The sequence below is a fragment of the Labeo rohita genome, chromosome 9 (genome assembly GCF_022985175.1).
Source record: "Labeo rohita strain BAU-BD-2019 chromosome 9, IGBB_LRoh.1.0, whole genome shotgun sequence".
Lineage (NCBI taxonomy): Eukaryota > Metazoa > Chordata > Actinopteri > Cypriniformes > Cyprinidae > Labeo > Labeo rohita.
In genome coordinates this window covers 35,139,480-35,160,914 of record NC_066877.1, presented here as the reverse complement: position 1 = coordinate 35,160,914, position 21,435 = coordinate 35,139,480, and the positions used below count along the sequence as shown (strand labels likewise).

Sequence of the window (21,435 nt, the reverse complement as noted above, 5' to 3'; positions counted from 1 at the left end):
TACATTTTGCTCTAATATATTCATATAACAATTCACAAAAAATAAACAATTCTCTCTTATATATTCAGATGAAAATTCACCCCAAAATATATATTTTTTCTCTTATATATTAATATAAAAATATACATTTTTTTTATTATATATTAATATAACAATTCAGTTAAAATATGCATTTTCTCTTCTATTAATATAAAAATTCACCCAAAATATTATTTTTTTCTCTTATATATTAATATAAGAAATCACCCAAATTAACATTTTGCTCTTATATGTTTATATAAAAAAATCACCCAAAAATACACATTTTTCTCTTGTATATCAATATAAAAATTTACTCCAAAATATATTTTTTCTCTTATATATTAATATAAGAAATCACCCAAAATTACATTTTGCTGTTATGTTGAAATAAAAATTCACCCAAAAATGCACATTTGTCTCCTATATATTATTATAAAAAAATCACCCAAAATAACAATTTGCTCTTATATATTCATATAAAAAATTCACCCAAAAATATACATTTTTCTCTTATATATTCATATAAAAATTCATCTAAAAATACCAATTTTCCTCTTATATATTAATATAAAAAATCACCCAATATATTCATTTCTCTTATATATTCATATAAAAATTTACTTCAAATAAACAATTTTCTCTTATATATTCATATGAAAATTCACCCAAAAATATACATTTTTCTCTTATATATTAATATAAAAAAATCACCCAAAATATACGATTTTTCTTATATATTCATATAAAAATTCACCTAAAAATATAAATTGTTCTCTTAAACATTTATATATATTCTCTTCTATTAATATAGAAATTCACCCAAAAATATACATTTTTCTCTTATATATGAATATAGGAAATCACCCAAAATAACGATTTGCTCTTATATATTCATAAATAAATTCACCCCAAAATACAAAATTTTCTCTTATATATTAATATAAAAAATTCACTCTAAAATATGCATTTTTCTCATTGGTATGTTTGGCATCAACTTCCCAAATGTATTCAGAAATGTTCATATTTAAAGCCAAGATGTAAAGAAATATGCAAAATTAGTGAAACCAAATGTAAGAACTGGTCATTGAAAACCTCACATCGGTCAACCACTATTGTGAACTGAAGAGGCGATATTTCCCCCTCAATATCTGTGGTGTTTACAGCCCTGATGTAAAGCCATGAAATAACATGCGGTCGAGAACCAATCTGATTTTAGGCATAATACATCCAGCTCAGTTGGACGTGACCATATTGTTTTCTTTCGTCATTTTATGTCAGAGTGAGAATAGCGCACTGGAGAGCGTCCGTGTTTGTGTTTCTATGCAGACGCACTCCTCGAACTCGTCCTCTCCGTGTAATTGCAGGTTTTCCAAGGTTGTGGACAGCCCAAGCCTTCAGGAATGAGCAGGTCGGCCCGCGGCGTCTCCGACACGTTCAGCGGCCGCTTCAGCCCCTACAACCCCGAGGAGCTTCCGACCGCCGCGGCTGCCACTCGACTCGACCGCCTGGTAAGAGGAAATTTACCGTGAGCAAACTCAAGTACCTGCGGGAAACACGGGCGCCGTGTCAAAACCCTTCTGAGCTGCCTTACTCTCTGCTGCCTACACGGACTAGACAAATTAGTACTTTTATTGAGCAAGCATGCTTTAAATTTACCAAAAGTGACAGTAAAGACATTAGAATGATTTCTGAAGGATCATGTGACACTGAAGACTGGAGTATTGATGCTGAAAATTCAGGATTGCGTCACAGGAATAAATTACATTTTATCATATAGTCACATAGAAGACTGTTATTTTAAATAGTAATAATATTTCACAATTTTTACAAGTGGAAGAGACATTCAAAAACATTAAAAGCAAACTTTTGAATGCAATGTTGTATTAAAATTGAACGCTGATTGAGGCAGACACTCTTTTCTCTTGACCTTTGTGTGAGGAAGTGAGGACTCTCTATTGATTAGTGTTTGTTAATGTATTGAGTGCTACATGATAGTCTGAAAATGTTTGCAAATGTTTTTATCAAGGTTGTAAACATACATCTGCAGTGGGGTCCTAAAAAAACTAAGCTATGTGAGTATATATATGTATATATAGCTCATTTAAAAATTCACCTAAAATATATGTTTTTCTCTTATACATTTATACAAAAAATCACCTAAAATATACAATTGTTCAATTATATATTTACATAAAAATTCACCTAAAAATATATGTACATATATACACCACAAAAAAATAGATTTTTTTCTCTTATATATTAATATAAAAAATTCACCCAAAATATCCATTTTTCTTTTATATTAATATGAAAATCACTCAATTTTTTTTTGCTTTTATATTTTCATATGAAAATTCACTTAAAATATACAATTTTCTCATATATATTTATATGAAAATTCACCCAAAAAAATGCAATTTTCTCTTTTTATATTAATATAAAAATCACCCAATTTTTTTTTGCTCTTATATATTCATGTTAAAATTTCACCCAAAATATGCATTTTTTCTTAAATATTTATATAAAATTCACTTATACAATTTGAATATACAATTTTCTCATATATATTTATATGAAAATTCACCTAAAATATATATTTTTTCTTTTTTATATTAATATAACAATCACCCAAAATAACTTTTTGCTTTTATATATTCATATAAAACAATCATCCAAAAATACGTATTTGTCTCTTTATATATTAATATAAAAATTCACTCAAAATGTGCATTTTTCTCTTATATATTCATGTAAAATTCATTTAAAAACATACATTTTTCTCTTTTATATTAACAATCACCCAAAATAACTTTTTGCTCTTATATATTCATATAAAAATAAAAAATAAAAAAATTTCTATTTATATGTTAATATAAAACATCCACCCAAAATGTGCATTTTTCTCTTATGTATTCATATAAAAAATTCACTCAAAATGTGCATTCTTCTCTTATATATTCATATAAAAATTCACCCAAAAATAAAATAAATTCTATTTATATATTAATTAAAAAATTCACCCAAAATATAAAATTTTCTCTTTAATATGCATATAAAATTCACTTAAAATGTACCATTTCCTCTTATATATTCATATGAAAATTCACCTAAAAACATACATTTTTCTATTTTATATTAATATAAAAATCACCCAAAATATTTTTCTTTTTTTTCTTAGTCTCTTATATATTCATATAGAAATTTACCTAAACTATACATTTATCTTTTATATATTACTATAAGAAATCAACCAAAACAACTTGTTGTTCTTATATATTCATATAAAAATCCACCCAAAAATACATATTTTTCTCTTATATAATAATATTAAAAATTCATCCAAAATATGGATTTTTTTCCCTCATATATTCACTTAAAAACGTGATGTTAATTAAAAAGAAATGCATTGGCATGTTTGGCATCAACTTCCCAAATGTATTCAGAATTATTTATATATAAAGCCAGGATGTAAACAAATATGCAAGATTAGAAATTTCAGAACTGGTCATTGAAAAACTCATAACTGTGAATTTATAGCTTTTATAAAGCTTTGTAATGCTTTTGAATGAAGACTCTTCTGTTTTCTGTTTATTAAAAAAACAGTAATATTGTGAAATAGTTTTACAATGCAAAATAGCTGTTTTCTATGTGAATACATGTTAAAATGTAATTTATTCCTGTGATTAAACCTGAATTTTCCTTCAGAAATCATTCTAATATGCTGATTTGCTGCTCAAGAAACATTATCATCATGTTGAAACAGTTGTGCTGCCCAATATTATTGTGGAAACCGTGATGCATTTTATTTTTCATGTTGTTTGAAGAATAGAAAGTACAAAAGAACAGCATTTATTTGAAATAGAAATCTTTTTTGTAACATTATAAATGCCTTTACTGTCACTTTTGATTTGACTCTTTGCTGAACAAGAATGCATAAAAATATAATATATAACACATATAAGTAACATATAAATAATATAAAACATACATAAATAAATGAATGTGGTCTCAGACAGGTGGACCCCATATATAATGCATTCATTTCTCTCCTCTCTTTCTCTTTTAAATGCTTGCCAGAGGATTGTGTGGAAAGTCATGCAACACAGTGTAAGAGTTGCCCGATATTTATTTCCTCGCTCATTGTGTCAGCGCTGCTGCGCTCGTATGCGATGCGTCTCAGACATGTTTTAGAGGAGCTGACGATCTTAGAGACGCTCAGCAGGTGCTTCAGCTCCTCTGTATATCAGCACTCTTTATTACAGACTATTCATACGTATGGTGTCATGATCTCACACAAATCCAGTGATTTAAAAAGTATCTAAACAATAAATAGTAAAAAGTCAACTAACTTAAATATCAGTAGTATTAAAGATAAAGTGTGTCATTATTTTCATGGCGCTTCATCTTCAAATATAAATATTTTTTAATATTATTAAAGTTTTTTTTTTTTTTTGTAAACCATTAAACATTAATTCAGTGCAACAGTTTTGTTTTATGTAACAATTTTTATGTAATAAGTTTCACAAATAGTTTACACAGAAATTTGTTGTGGTTGTGTGAGGGTTATTATGGTGAAATAAAATCATCACAAAATCCTATAAAATAAAATAAAATCCTATAAAATAAAAGTACCATTTTCATTTAACTTAATGTATTAAAATAACTACAATTAAATTTAAAAATTAAAAAAAGTAATGAAAATTATATTGACATTTAAAAAAAAATATCAACTCAATAATATATACAAAATCCTTTACATAATAAAATGATAATGAAAACTATATTGACATTAAAAAATAACAAAATCAATAATAAAACTAAAACCATAAAAAATTCCTTTACATAATAAAATACAATCAAATATAATAAAATAAAAAATGCCCATTTTTACTTAACTTATTGTTTTATAAAAAACTACAATTCTGAAATCAAAATAATGAAAACTGTATTATCATTAAAAAATAATAAAATCAATGATAAAACTAAAATATAAAAAGCCTTTACATAATAAAGTAAAATAAAAATCAATGAAAAGTACATTGACATTAAACATCTAGAATCATAAAAAAAACCTTTACATAATAAAATAAAATAAAATAAAATTCTCATTTTCATTTAGCTTGATGTATTAAAATAATTACAATTAAATCTGAAAAAAATAATTAAAAACATTAATAATTAAAAAATAATAAATACATTTCAAAAATCAAAACTAAAATCATTAAATTTCTTAAGTAAAGTAATTTAAGTATGCTTAAGTAAAATAAAATATACCCTTTTTTCATTTAACTTAATACAAATGAATGAAAACTACATTGACATAAAAAATAATAAAATCAATAATAAAACAAAAATAATTTTAAAAATCCTTTACATTAAAATAAATAAAATAAAATAAAATAAAAATCCCCATGTTCATTTAACTTGATGTATTAAAATAACTACAATTAAATCTGAAAAAAAAATTAATGAAAGCTATATTGACTTTAAAAAATAATAAAATCATTAATAAAACTAAAATCATTAAAAAAAAAATCCTTTACATAATAAAATTTAATTAAATTAAATGTATTAAAATTTATTAAACTTTTTCATTTTCATTTAACTTGATGTATTAAAATAACTACAATTAAATCTGAAATAAAAATAATGAAAACTATATTAACATTTAAAAAATAATAAAATGAAGGATAAAACTAAAATCATTTAAAAAAAATTACATTTTTAAATATTTTACACTTTACATAATGAAGTAAAGTAAAATAAAATACCTTTTTTTATTTAACGTGATGTATTAAAATAACTACAATTAAATCTGAAATAAAAATTAATGAAAGCTATTGACATGAAAAAATAACAAAATTAATAATAAAACAAAAATCATAAAAACATTCCTTTGCACGTAAAATTTAATTAAATTAAATTAAATTACATTTTCTATTTTCATTTACCTTGATATATTAAAATAACTACAATTAAATCTGAAATAAACAATTAAAATAAAAATTTTAATTTAATTTAAATTAAATTAAAATATTAAATTAAATTAAATTTCCCATTTTTATTTAACTTGATGTATTAAAATAACTACAATTAAATCTGAAATAAAAATTAATTTAAAAAATGATCTAAAATTAAAATGAAAATGGAAAGTTTAAATATAAAAACTAATTCAAAATAATATTTTTTGTTACTTGAAATATAATAAAAAAATATATATAATAACATATGAAAAAAAAAACTTACTTTATATCTGCTAGTTGCCAACATTTCTCATTTTCATTTAGTTTAACCAAAATGCTAAAATAATTAGAACTAAATCTGAAATAAAAATTAATGGAAACAATATTACTGAAATAAAAACTAAAAAAAAGAACAAAAACACACAACAAATGTATTAAAACTAACTAAAATTAAAATTAAAATGTAATAAAATAAGTGTAATTCAAAATAATTGTAATAATCTGAAATAAAATCACTAAATACTATAATAAAATAACACTAGGTTGTGTCTCATGAAGTATATAAATTCACACATATTGCAATTCCATGTAGTGGCATAAAATTACATATGTTTATGCATTAGTATATCATAATTATTTGTAGTTAATGCATTATATGCCATAATATTTCATTCTTTTATATTGCACTTAAACTTGTATTTATCTACAATTCAGAAGCTCATAACACACTGCGGTGTGTGTCTGTATTCACCTGTGTATTTCGTGCATTGAGTCGGTCAATCGAGTTCATCCAGAGAGAGTCTGCGCTCATTCATGCTGTGTCTGGGTGATTCAGAGGAGCTCTGTGATGTTCAGGCGTCTCTGGGGAGGTGCAGCGTTTCGCCACATGATGTCTGATTCCTCCAGTGCGTTTGCTAATGGCTTCAGGTCCTCGAGGGCCGGAGTCATTACTGATCCGCAGCTCCAGATGCTCCACGCAAACATGAGAAGCAGAGCTCAAATCACAAGAATAACATGATACGCTCATTAATTAATACAGCTCATCACATTTAATCTCATACCCCAATATCTGCTGAGAAAAGACAATGTTGTGCCAAACGAACAAATCAAAAAGTGACCTTAAAAGTTAATAACCACTGATATATTACATTTTAAATATAAATATAATTTTATTTCAGTTCATTTTATTATTTTGACATTTTTATTTATTTATTTATTATTTATTTATTTATTTATTTTTTTAATTTTAGTTTATTTTTTTTGTCTTTTTTATTAGTGTTTTTTTAATGTCAGTAAAGTTTTTATTAATTTTTATGTTTGCTTTTTTTTAATAATGTTATATATAAATCTTTTTTTTCAGGTGATGTTTTAAATTTTATTTAAAGTAAAAAAAAAGTATTTTTTAATTTTCCATTTTAATTTTAATTTTAATCAAAATGTAGTAGTTTTGTTGTGTGTTTTTGTTTTTTTTATGTCAATATAGTTTTTATTTATAATTATATTTCTAACAGAATCATAGTGATTGTATCATAAATAATAAATATATAGTCAGATGTATATTTATGTTTGTGTGTGTGTGTGTGTATATATATATTCTTTTTTATTCTTTTTTTATTTTTAATTTTTATTTAATTATGTTTTATATGTTTTCTTATTTTATTTAATTGTTTGTTTGTTTTTGCGATTGTATTTGTTTATTTTTATTTATTAATTTTTAATTGTATATATTTATTTATTTATTTATATTTATTTATTTTTATTGTTAATTATATTGACCTTAATTTACATTTATTTATTATTTGTTTTATTTATTTATATTTATGTTTATTCTATTTATTTATTTATGTTTTTTATGTTTTCTTATTTATTTTAATTGTTTATGTTTGTTTATGCGATTGTATTTGTTTATTTTTACTTATTTGTTTATTTTTAATTATGTATTATGTTATTTATATTTATTTTTATTATGTTAATTATATTAACCTTAATTTATATTCACTTATTATTTATTTGTTTTATTTCTTTATGTTTGTGTTTATTTTATTTAATTATGTTTTTATATGCTTTCTTATTTATTTTATTTTATTGTTTATGTTTGTTTATACAATTGTATTTGTTTATTGTTTTTAATTGTTTGTTTATTTATTCAATGTATTTTTTATTTATTTTGTAAATTTATTATATTTTGTTATATTTATATTTATCCTTTATTATGTCAATTATATGAATCTTAATTATTTATATTTATTATCATTTATTTATTTTTTTTAATGTATATTTATGTTTTATGTATGTTTTATTGTTTATTTTTGTTGATTTCTTTTATTTATGCATTTATTAGTGTTTATATATATCATTTATTTTTAAATGTCATTTTAGGTATGTTTCTTGCATTTTTAAAAAATGTTTATTTAGTTTTTTTGTTCAGATTAGCACTCGTCAGCCGTGTTAATAAATCCAGCCTGTCTTTGATATGGCGTTTTGCTCATTGCTCGATGAGAAACCGGAGCAGTTGCACAGATTTAATCATTGGGATCATTTATGTGCGGCAGGAGAAATCGCTCTGGATTTCTGCAACCCGATGCTCTCGTGTCCATTACTCTGAGCTCATGAGCTCTTACAGGGGTGCAAATGAATTGCACATGACGCTTGATTGGATCTGTGAGTCTCAAATCCAGATCTCTGCTGCTAATTCGGCGCCTCGTGTCGCCAAACTCAAGAAACTGAACACCGGAGAACGGGAGCTGCGCTCTTTGAGAATAGACCTGATAGAGTTGCAGAGGCTGTTTGTCTGGGCTTGTTTTTTGAGTGTTTAGGGATTTTGTTGCTGTTATATGTGTTTAGTCAGTCTTATGGACAATTGTCTCAAATAGGGTACAAAAGACTTCAAAAATAGTCAGTGGAAGGAGGTGCTTAACCTTTAGAAAATTATTGATCATCCATTTCTGTGGGTTAAACTAAATAATATATGAGCTGTTTCACATTATATTCATCTAAAGGTTTGCAATGTCTGAAACCCACTTACATTTTTGGGCATATTTAAATAGTTATTTTCCCCCCTAAACATTAAATACATTTTAAAATGAAGCAAATTAAGACGTTTATTTATTTATTTATTTATTTATTTATTTATTTAGAAGGAAAATCATGTGGTAACACTCTTGGTCACAAAATAAGTAAGAATAATTACAACTAATGTATTAGACGGTTTTATGTTTATATTTATTGTATTGTTTTAATAATTTCTAAAAAATAATTTAAACCTAAAAATCATTGAAAGAATTTTTAGTTTTCAAAATAATTTTAATTTAAAAGATTTGGGGCATGTTTGCATACAATTATTTATATAATTGATGTTTTTAATAAACAAAAATTAAATTAAATTAAATAGCTTTATAATTATAATTATATTATATGTTTATTTATTTATTTATTTATTTAAAAGGGAAATCGTGTTGTAACTGCTGCACACAAATGAGCTAAACATGATTTTTTATTCAGTAAAATTAATGCATAATTGCAATATTATTTATTATATCGTAATTTAATAATATTTTTTAAATAATTGAAATTTGTAATTTTCAAAATAATGTACATTTGTAATAAAATAAATTAACAATTTATTATATAATTAGTACTTTTTATAAACAGCTTTTAAAATGAAGCAAAATTATTTTATTTTATTTATATATTTATTTATTTGAGGGGAAATCATGTGGTAACAAATGAGCATATTTTTAGTGAGTACAATTAATGCATACGATTTTTTTATATATTATTTATTATATACGTTATTTATTATTTTGTAAATTAATAATTTTAAATGATGTAAATTTATAATCAAATAAATTACTAATTAATTATATAATTAATTTTTTTTATAAACAATTAAATGGCTTTTGAAATTAAGAAAAAATTATTTACTTATCCATTTATTTTTAATTTAAGGGAAAATCATGTGGTGACTGCTGCACATAAATGAGCTAAATGTTTTTAGTGAGTATAATTAATATATAGAATAGTTTTATATTTATATTATTTATTATATTAATATTTTTTAATAATTGAAACAATTTGTAATTTTCAAAATAATGTAAATTTGTAATAAAATAAATTAATTATTTTTTAAATAAACAGTTAAATAGTTTTTACAATTACATTACATTTATTTATTTATTTATTTATTTATTTGAGGGAAGTCGTGTGGTAAGTGCTGCACACAAATGATAAACAAATTTTTAGTGAGTAGAATTAATATAAAATAGTTGTATTATTTGTTTATTTATTATATTATATTAATATTTTTTAATAATTGAAACAATTTGTAATTTTCAAAATAATGTAAATTTGTAATAAAATTAATTAATTATATAATAATTCTTTTTTAATAAAATGAAGCAAAATGGAACATTTATTTATTTATTTATTTATTTGAGGGAAATCATGTGGTAATAATGTAAATTTGTAATAAAATAAATTTACAGTTAATTATATAATTAATATTTTTTAAACATAGTTAAATAGCTTTTAAAATGTAGCAAAATGAAACATTTATTTATTTTATTTATTTATTTATTTATTTATTTGTTTGTTTGAGGGAAAATCATAACTGCTGCACAAAAATGAGCTAAACGTATTTGTAATGAGTTAAATTAATGTAAAAGATGGTTTTATACTTATTTTATACTTACTTGTATTATTTTTTGTATTATATAATTTAATAATACTTTTTAATAATGTAAACAATTTGTAATTTTCCAAATATTGTAAATTTATAATAAAATAATTAATAACTAATTATAATTATATAATTAATATGTTTTATAAACAAACAGCTTTTAAAATAAATAAAAAAAACAATTAAGCATGTATTTATTTATTTATTTATTTATTTATTTTTTTTTTATTATTATTTTTAATTTAAGGGACAATGTGGTAACTGCTGCACACAAAAGAGCTAAATGTTTTTAGTGAGTAGAATTAATATATAGAATAGTTTTATATTTATATTACTTATTATATTATATTAATTAATTTAATGATAAATTCTAAATGAAATATATTAATTATAAATTAAATTATACTAATAAATATATTATTTATTATATTATATTAATTAAATTGTAATAATTTAAAAGCATTTGAATAGATTTTAATTGTAAAAATAAATTATAATAAATTATATATTATATATAATTTAAGTACATCTTTTTTATTTTTAAGGATGCATGTTTGCATACAGTTAAAGGTGTGTTTATATTATATTATATTATATTATATTATATCATTTAAATTAAAGTAATTGTAATGGTTTTAATCAATGAATTGAATATCAAAATGTATAATTATGCACTAAATATTAAATTATTGAATTTAACAAGCCAGAATCACAGAGGGACAAACATTTGATGATTAAAATGACTAAAATGAATGAACTCTTGTCTAGTTTTATATAATAAAAGCACAAATATAATGCTTTATGCATTAAAAAACACTTAAAAAGACTTCAAAAAAGGGCAAAATACAGTTTTATGAAGTTAAGGATCAAATGCAATGATAAAAACATTATTTCCTGAAACACTAGTGGCTTAAAATAACATTTTTGTTTTCCTGGAACTCAGTTCAGGTCATTCGTCTTTTTTTTCTGGCCGTGTTTTTATTTACTCAAGCTCAAATAGGCAGATATGCATTATAGATGCATGAGCATAATGATCGCCTTCAGGACTCGCCACACAAAAGTAAACATGACGAGGTTAGATTTGTTTAGATAGCGTTTATTTAAAGGCATATTTTGTGCTTCGCTGATTGCAGCCTGACAAACAGCATCGGCCAAACATTCATCCATACGGCTGGAGCGGAGCACAAATGAACCGGTGTCTTGTTGTTTTTAGGCAGATGACTGATGATGTTCAGGACTCTGGAGCAATTATTGGCGTATAGATCCGCTTTTGAAGAGCCGCGTGTACAGCAGACATTGATTTTCGTGTGGGTGCAGGTTAAAGACGGTGATTGTGAAACCTCACCAGCTGATTTCTCTCAATCTCTACGGATGAAGCGCTAGTAAATGCTGCTGCTGCAAAAACTCTTTACTAGTGACTAGTCCTTTATTGACGGCGATGCCAAAAACTACAGACAGGGAAAAGTATCAGGTTCATTTTTATACTTTTAAACACTGGACACAACTACAGTAGGCTACATCAACTACACTGTAATGATTTTTTATTTTGTATTTATGTATATTTATTTTTATCTATGTTAATATATGGTTATTTAATGTATTATTTGTTTTTTTTATTTAATTGTTTATATTTATAACATTTTATTTATTTGTTTTGATTTTGCTTTATTATTATTTAATTCTGTTCACATTTAATTATATTTAATTTGTTTGTTTTTATTTTACATTATTATTTTATTATATTTGTTTATTTTTAGTTTTATTTTTTTCTATTTATTTTATTTACGTGATTATGTTTATTCAGTTTTATTTTCATTATTTATTTTATTATTTTTATCTTTATACATTTATTTTATTTGTAGTTTTATTTATATTGATTTAGTATTTTTATTTATATTGACTTAGTTTTATGTTCATTTATTATTTATAGTTATTGTATTATGTTTATTTATTTATTTATTGGTGTGTGTGTTTTTTGTTTTCATTTATTTGTATTTATTTTACTTTATTACTTATTTAATTATGTTTATGTTTAATTATATTTTATTTATTTGTTTTATTTTACTTTATTATTTATTTTTATTTATTATTTATATACTTAATTGTATTTGCTTATTTATGGTTTTATTTATTTATAGTTATTTTTTATTTGTTTATATATGTTTATATATTTATAAGTGTTTATATATGTTTATTTATTTAATTTTGTTTTATTATTTTTATTTTTTATTTTACTATTTTTATTTTTATTATGTATTTATTGTATTAGTAGTTTTATTTATTTATTCATATTTACTTAGTTTTATGTTAATTTATTATTTATATTTATTGCATTATGTTTATTTATGTTAATGTAATGAAATGTTAATTTTTTATTTGTGTGTTTGTTTTTATTTGTTGTCATTTATTTATATTTATTTTATGTTTATTTATAGTTATTTTTATTTAAGTGTTTATATATGGTTAATCTATTACATTTTTTTTATTATTTTTATTTGTATTTTTTATTTTATTATTTTTATTTTTATATATTTATTGTATTAGTAGTTTTTATTTATTTTTTCATATTTACTTAGTTTTATGTTAATTTATTATTTATATTTATTGCATAATGTTTATTTATTTTAATTTAATTAAACGTTAATTTTGTATTTGTGTGTTTTCATTTATTTATATTTATGTTTATTTATTATTTATATTAATTTGTTTTGTGTTATTCATTTATATTTTATAATTTTATAAAATATATAATTTTTTATTTATTTCATTATTTATTCTTTAATTGGGACTTTTTATTTTTCAGGATTCTTTGATGAATAGAAGGTTCAAAAGAACAGCATTTATATAAAATACACATTATTTAAACATTTATGTTACAATAACCATTATAAATGTCTTTACTGTCTTTTTAATCAATTTAATGCATCCTTGCTGAATAAAAGCAATCATTTCCTTTTTTTTTTCTTTCGGCAACAAACATTGTGCCTTATTAATGAAACATGTTTTATGCATGAGCTTTTAGAGTGTAGAATGATTTCCCTGTTCTAAAATAATGCATGCAAATGCCATTTTTACACATAAGGATTTCTGTTGAACACAATGTAGTTATATTGAGTTTGCTAAAGCTCAAACCTTTTGCATTTCACATCGAAATATTGTTTGTTTCTGTTGTAGACAAAGTTTTGTACCTGTAAATTGTGGCGGATGAATGCATCATAAGTGTGAAATCGGTTCTCTGTGTGTTTTTCTGTCTAACTCCTATTAGAAGTTTTGGCAGCTATGAAAACGTCCTGCTGTACTTCATATTTGTCAGTAAGCTAATGAGAAGCTCAGTCTCTATTATGATAAGGTGTGTTTGCACCTCAAGAGAGTAGACGGGCCATCCTGAGAGGAGGTTTGCACAGCAGTTACTCCAGAAACAGCATGAAGCTTCACTTTAATCAGCTTTATTCTACACTCCTCTGTGCTGACAGTCTGGAGGATAAAGCAGAGAAACTTGAAAGAGTTTCATCAATGTACTGTCATCTGGTGGCGGGTTGATAAATTAAGGCAGTCATGATGAATGTCAAGAGTGTGTGATTTATTATTAGAAAAAGAGTAACTACTAAAAAGATTGACGTGACACTTATATTGTCCAGGGCTGTATTTATTTAATCGAAAGTATAGTAAAAATTGTAAAACATTTTTAGAATCTAAATAGCTATTTTTTATTTGAATATAATATGAAATGTAATTTATTCCTGTGATCAAACCTGAATTTTAAACATCATTACTCCAGTCTTCAGTGTCACATGATCCTTCAGAAATCGTTCTAATATGCTGAAAACTGTTCTATATTTTTGTGGAAATCATGATACATTGTAGTTTTCAGGATTCTTTGAGTTCTTTTGGAGTTTTATTTTACTTCATCAGTTGTGCAATGCAACTTTCTGCAACGCAATGCAAATTCATTTGTTTGCAACTAGAAACTTGTGCATCGATCCGAGATGTAGGTGTGTGATGTCATATAATCATACGGCATTAGGGAGATTTACTTTTAAGCAAATAAAATGCTCCACCAAGTTAAAGTTGCATTATGATTAAATAGGTAAAACAGTATATAATCCTCTCTCTGTTCTCATGCTGGTGCCTTTGGGAGTTTGTTGAGTTCTTGCTGTGAAAGACTTTCGGGTCCTGCTGTATGACTTTAACTGTCTCATGTCAAGCGCTTCACCTTGTCACTTATCAAGCAGCAGCGGGAGTTGAAATTACCTCTGTGACCCACTAAAAACTCAGCTACTTCATATTATAAACCAATATCACAAACCAGCACTGTTTTACTGATATATATTCCACTGATATATACAATATTAAGGCAAGACATCACAGGTAAAACTTTTTTTTTTTTTTGCTACCATAACACATCTTCTTTCAGACTAGTGGAAAGAAAACATTTAAAATACATATTTACGTTTTTATTTTACTGCACTTTATATATTTGCGTCTGCAGATTTCAGTTACAATACATATCTTTAAAAAGTTTATTTTCCACCTCAGCAGCACTTGCATACACCTAAACTTACAGTTTTATTATTTATCTGTATTCTGAATGTTTTTATAGGGCCACTTTTACTATTTGCATCTGTGTAATTCAATTATAGTACGTATTTTTAAAGGCCGTTTTCTCAAAATAAGGTTTTTTCTCCACTTCAGCAGCATTTCCAAACACCAGACTTAACCATTTTATTTCTATGTATATTCTAAAGGTTTTGTTAGAGGGGTTTGTTTATCTGATTTTTTTTTTAAATTGCACTTTATATTTGCGCCTGTAGATTTCAATTACAAGGCTGTTTCTCAAAATGAGTTTGTTTCTCCACTTCAGCAGCACTTACGTACACCAAAACTTACAGTTTTATTTCTACCTATATTCTAATTGTTTTTATAGAAGGGTTTGTTCAAATATCATTCATCTGATTTTTTATTGTGCTTTATCTATTTACGTCTGCAGATTTCAATTATAAAACATATATTTAAAGAGTTTTATCTCCACTCCAGCAGCACTTACATACACCAAACTTTACAGTTTTATTCCCTGTCTATATTCTGAAGGTTTTTATAGAGGGGTTTGTTCAAATATTATTCGCTAATTGTATTGTTGCACTTTATCTATTAGCGTCTGTAGATTTCAATTACAATACTTGTTTTTTAAATTATGTTTTCTCAAAATTTGTTTGTTTCTCCACTCCAACAAAACTTACATACACCAAACTTTACAGATTTATTCCTGTCTATATTCTGAAGGTTTTTATAGAGAGGTTTGATCATATATTATTCATCTGATATTTATTTTTGCACTTCATCTATTTACGTCTGCAGATTTTAATTACAAAACATATATTTAAAGAGTTTTATCTCCACTCCAGCAGCACTTACATACACTAAATTTTACAGTTTTATTCCTGTCTGTATTCTGAAGGTTTTTATAGAGGGGTTTGTTCAGATATTAATCGCTAATTGTATTGTGGCACTTTATCTATTAGCGTCTGCAGATTTCAATTATAAAACATATATTTAAAGAGTTTTATCTCCACTCCAGCAGCACTTACATACACCAAACTTTACAGTTTTATTCCTGTCTGTATTCTGAAGGTTTTTATAGAGGGGTTTGTTCAAATATTATTCGCTAATTGTATTGTTGCACTTTATCTATTAGCGTCTGTAGATTTCAATTACAATACATGTTTTTTAAATTATGTTTTCTCAAAATTTGTTTGTTTCTCCACTCCAACAGCACTTATTGTTGCACTTTATCTATTTGTGTCTGTAGAGTTCAACTATAATATTCTTAAATTATGTTTTCTCAAAATTATTATTATTTTTTTTCACTTCAGCAGCATTTTCATACACCAAAACTTACAGTTTTATTCCTATTTATATTCTGAAGGTTTTACTGAGGGGTTTGTTCATATGTCATTTGGGCTGATTTCTGTAACATTTTATTCCTTAAAAACATGGTTACATTTTTTTCTGTCTGTTGATATTGAGTGATATTGAAGAAATCCAGAATCCCCCTCTTTAAAAATGTGTCAACAAAATTAAACAAGAATTTTGAACCTGGCTTTATAAAATGTTCGGAATTATCTTTTGTAAATGTATGCGAAGTATATTTGATTTAATGATGCATCATTTGTATATTTAAAAATCACATTTCAAAAAACTAATACAAAACAATTTACTTCAGCTGGGGAAAGTATGGTACTGTTTTGACAAATGTAGTGTCTTCCCTTCAATGAGTAGTTCATTAATTATTTTTAGGTGAAATGTTCCTTTAAATTTGATTATGGAGGTATTGTTAAAGATATTTTTATCATGTCTACCTTTCCATCGTGTCTGTCTATCCATTTTTTTCTGCTTTTTCTATTTTTGGCATTTAATGATATGTTGGAGGTCATTGTCAGTCATTAGCTCAGTTTGTTCTAAATGTGCTAGTAAAGTTAGTACAGTTAGTACTCAAGCCATGTTGTCAGTAATGATGCAATATCAGGTAAAATTCATTTCAAAGCAACTGGATATATTATAAATTTAGTTCATTTTTGCCATATTTTTCTTTCTTTTTTTTTTTTCTTTTCTTGCAGGATCAGAAGGATTAGACAATGATATGATGTTTCTTTAATGTAGTCAGTACTTGTTAAATATTAAAGGAATGGTTTAGCCAGAAATAAAAACACATTTACATTATCCACACACTACTGTTAATATGACATAAGCACAAACCAGTTCTCCATTCCAGACCTTCACTGTGACAGCTGTTCTGATACAGTGTAATAGCTTCATTACCTTACTGATTTACTGAAGGAAGTGAAACACAGCTGTGTTCAGATTGAAGCACCTGCTCCCTCTAGTGTTGAAGAATGAGATTTGCATGCATGGTGTATTGATGCTCAAGTGCAATTCAGATCATTTCTTGAATGAAAATGAATCTTGAATATTGAGTGATGTTTTTTATTTACTATGACCAAAGTAAAAGTAAATTCATTGGTAACAAAAAGTGTAAACCATTAAGAACATTCAGTTATTGAAACCATGAATGTTGTAGTTAAAATATTATATTAAAATTAAAAATACATTTTTGTTACTTGAAATCAAACAAACATTATCTGAAATATACATATAAAGTTATTTTCTCATTCTCAACATTACCATTTTCATTTAATTTAATTTGATGGACAAAAATAACTTAAACTAAATCTAAAATTGATGGTAATAAAAACTATATAGACATTAAAAATGACAAAAATCCAACAAACTTATCTAAACTTTAAACAAAAATGGAAAACTAAGCCAAACTATTATTTAAAAAAAAACTATAATACTTTTTCAGTTATAACAAAACACTAATCAAAACTTCTGGAATTATAGAATTGAAATATTTTAATTAATTATCATTATTTTATGTCATTTTTGTATTGCCACTCTCTCTCTCTCTTTTTAAAAAAATACAAAATAAGCCTTTAGATGTTGTGTCTGACCACTGATCTAAGGCTTCTGCCTGAAATTAGACCAATATAAACATTATTTATTTTTAAAATGTATATATTTTATATATTAAAGAAAGAAAGTTATAGATTAAAGAAGAAATTTAGAGATTTCTACATAATAAGTAGTTGTGTCCAAACTTTTGACCACTAGTGTACATCTTTCAGTACATTTGCTTTGTGTTTTACATTTGTTTAAATGTTCATCATTATGCCATCTTCCAGGTGACTGATGTCAAGGAGAAGCTGAAGAAGTTCAGGAAGTTCTGGTCGTCACTTCCCGAGGCCTTCTGTCAGGAGGAGCATGTGGCGGCAGCAGAAAGCACTGAGGACGACTGCTGGAACGGACACGACAAGGGCAGGTAAAACATCTGAAATCAAGCCTCTGTACTGCTGTGGATATGTGGATTAACTTTTACATAGCTACTTTTTAATATGGCAGACAAAGTACGGCTTTCATTGAGTAGATCTTGAGATGCTCCTCTTGATGACCTCCTTATTTGTTTGTTTTTTAAAAGAGCTTATTGTGCTGTGAAACATACTGTATCTTTATGAACCCAAAACTGAACCCACACTGAACCCAAAACCTCCTCTCAACTGAAAAAAGACCATTTAGTCAAACTTACTGACTCATTCCAAGCTTAAAAAACATATAGGTTACAACAGGGCTAAAGATGCCCTGGGGTAAAAGGCACCTTTGATATTACTTTCCTCTAAACCACTAGATGGCACAAAAACAGGGTGCAGCCCTTTCCAAAACATTTGCTTTTCAAGATGCACGTGCAAATTTGTCTGATCTTTGACAAGATTGCAGGCAGCAGTGCAAAGTTGATTCTGTGCTTACTTTCTTTGATATTTTATGTTTTTTAAAGTGTTTGTTTTGTTTAGTATTAACTTAGACATTATTAAAATATATATTTTAGCTAAAGTATTTATATCAATACTATGTGCCTTTTGCCCAATGCTGGTGAGCAAATGATAATCGCTAAAATGAATGCATATATTTTGAGACACATGTCTTAATGATTTTCAGTTTTGTTTAGGATAATTAAAGCAACAGATTTTAAATAATGAAAGAATATGCAAAAGTTTGGTGTTTGGGGTAAAAAGTGCCCCTCCTGTTGGGGCTAAAAGGCACAATAATTAACATGATAATTAATAGAACTGTAGACTTTTATAAGAGTTCAAATCAAAATAAATGACTTTGATGATTTATTGTCACACAAAATTTGTCTGTTCATATTCAATACAAACGTATATATATATATATGCGTGTATATATATATATATATATATATGTGTGTGTGTGTACATATATATATATATATATATATATATATATATATATTTTTTTTTTTTTTTTTTTTTTTTTTTTTTTTTTTGCAATAATACATTTTAGTTGCAGTGAACAGCACAATTTTTCTAAAGTTGTGCCTTTAGTTCCGTTCTACCCTATATATATTATACGACCCCTTGAATTAGTTTTAATTTTTGAAATTTGGGAGATGTCTGTAAGACAAAAACTGTGAATATGAATTCATTCTAAATAATATATTATGTAAATATTATACAAATTAATAGATATTATATTATATTATATTTATTATATAAAATATTGAAGAAATTTAGCCTTTGCAACTAGCTGAAATAAGGTCAGATGCTATAATAAAAAAAAACACTTTTTTTATTATTATAAAAAAAATAATACAACTGAAAAAACACATAATTAAAATAGTAAAAAAGATAAAAATAAAAGCTAATTCAAAATATGAATAAAAACTATAATAGTATATAAACAGCATTAAAATAATACTGTTATAATGTGTATTTACTAGTCAAAATTAATCTGCTATGTTTGTATGATTATTTATATATGGATTATTGATAGTCAAAATGTGCACTTAGGAAAGAGATTGTGACATATTTGAATATTTATGCAATATATTTGCACAACAACTGAGTTGTTTTTCTCCAGATACGTCCCAGAGGTTCTGAAAGACGGACTGACCAATCAAGTAAATAACCCGGAGGTCGGCGTTGACATTTCCAGACCGGACACTCTGATTCGACAGCAGATTATGGCTCTCAAGGTGATGACCAACAAACTCAAAAACGCTTATGACGGCAATGACATCTACTTTCAGGACTCAAGTAAGTTATTCAATAATTTAACAATGGCAAACTCAGATTTATTGTATTTAATTCTTTCGTGGTCTGCACTGCTAGTTTACAGATGCCAATATACAAATACTAAAGTAAAAGTCTTAAGTATCTTAAATAGTATAAAAACAGTCATAATTATCATTTAATGAGGTCTCAAATTTGGGAATGGAAAAAAACAGAATTCGATACGGGCTAACGTGATTATAAAACTTCACAAGGCGATAATTTAATTAAAGAAATTTGCATGTTCAAACTCAAAACGTGGCACATTCTGTAGACTCACACTTTCAGTATATAAACTGTGTTTTGATGCTGGTTTAAGCTGGTCCTTTGCTGGTTTATGCTGGTCCTTGACCAGCAACATGACCAGCTTAAACCAGCATCAAAACATACCTACCAGCATATGCTGTTTTTTTCAACCAGGCTAACAAACAATATATCAATAAAAAGCTTATTAATTGTGCTCAATTTCAGAAAATCATGCTAACATCATGCTAATCATGCTAGTAACTTGCTAATCATGGTAGGATAATGCTAACATGCTAGTAACATGCTAATCATGCTAACAACATACTAATTATGGTAGAATCATGCTAATCATGCTAGAATCATGCTAGAAAACATGCTAGAAGCTTGCTAATCATGCTAGAATAATGCTAACATGTTAATAACAAATCATGCTAAAAACATGCTAAGCATGTTAGAATCATGCAAGCAACATGCTAGTAACTAGCAAATAGTGCTAGTAAAATGCTAAACATGTTAACAACATGCTAGTAACATGCTAATCGTGATAAAATCATATTAGCAACATGCTAGTAACATGCCAATCATGTTAGCAACATGCTAATTTTGGTAGAATCATGCTAGCAACCTTCCAGCAACTTGCTAATCATGCTAGAATCATGCTAAAACATGTTAATCACGTTAGAGCAACTGCCATTATCCTTGCAAATCATGCTAGTAACATATTAAACATACTAACAACATGCTAGTAACATGCTAATCATGCTAGCAACATGCTAATAAAATGCTAGTAACTTGCTAATTGTCCTAGAAAGATGTTAGCAACATGCTAGTAACTTGCTAATCATTA

At 25.3% G+C, this 21,435-nt stretch overlaps 1 protein-coding gene across 1 annotated transcript in view; it reads left to right on the top strand.

The window, feature by feature from the left end:
* Positions 1-21,435, top strand: part of gpc6b (glypican 6b) — a 59,631-nt gene that overhangs the window by 33,897 nt on the left and 4,299 nt on the right. Inside the window, exons 6-8 of the mRNA XM_051119949.1 lie at positions 1,386-1,529; positions 18,402-18,538; positions 20,152-20,327. Coding sequence (XP_050975906.1) covers positions 1,386-1,529; positions 18,402-18,538; positions 20,152-20,327 — 457 coding nt within the window. The remainder of the gene's footprint in view (positions 1-1,385; positions 1,530-18,401; positions 18,539-20,151; positions 20,328-21,435) is intronic.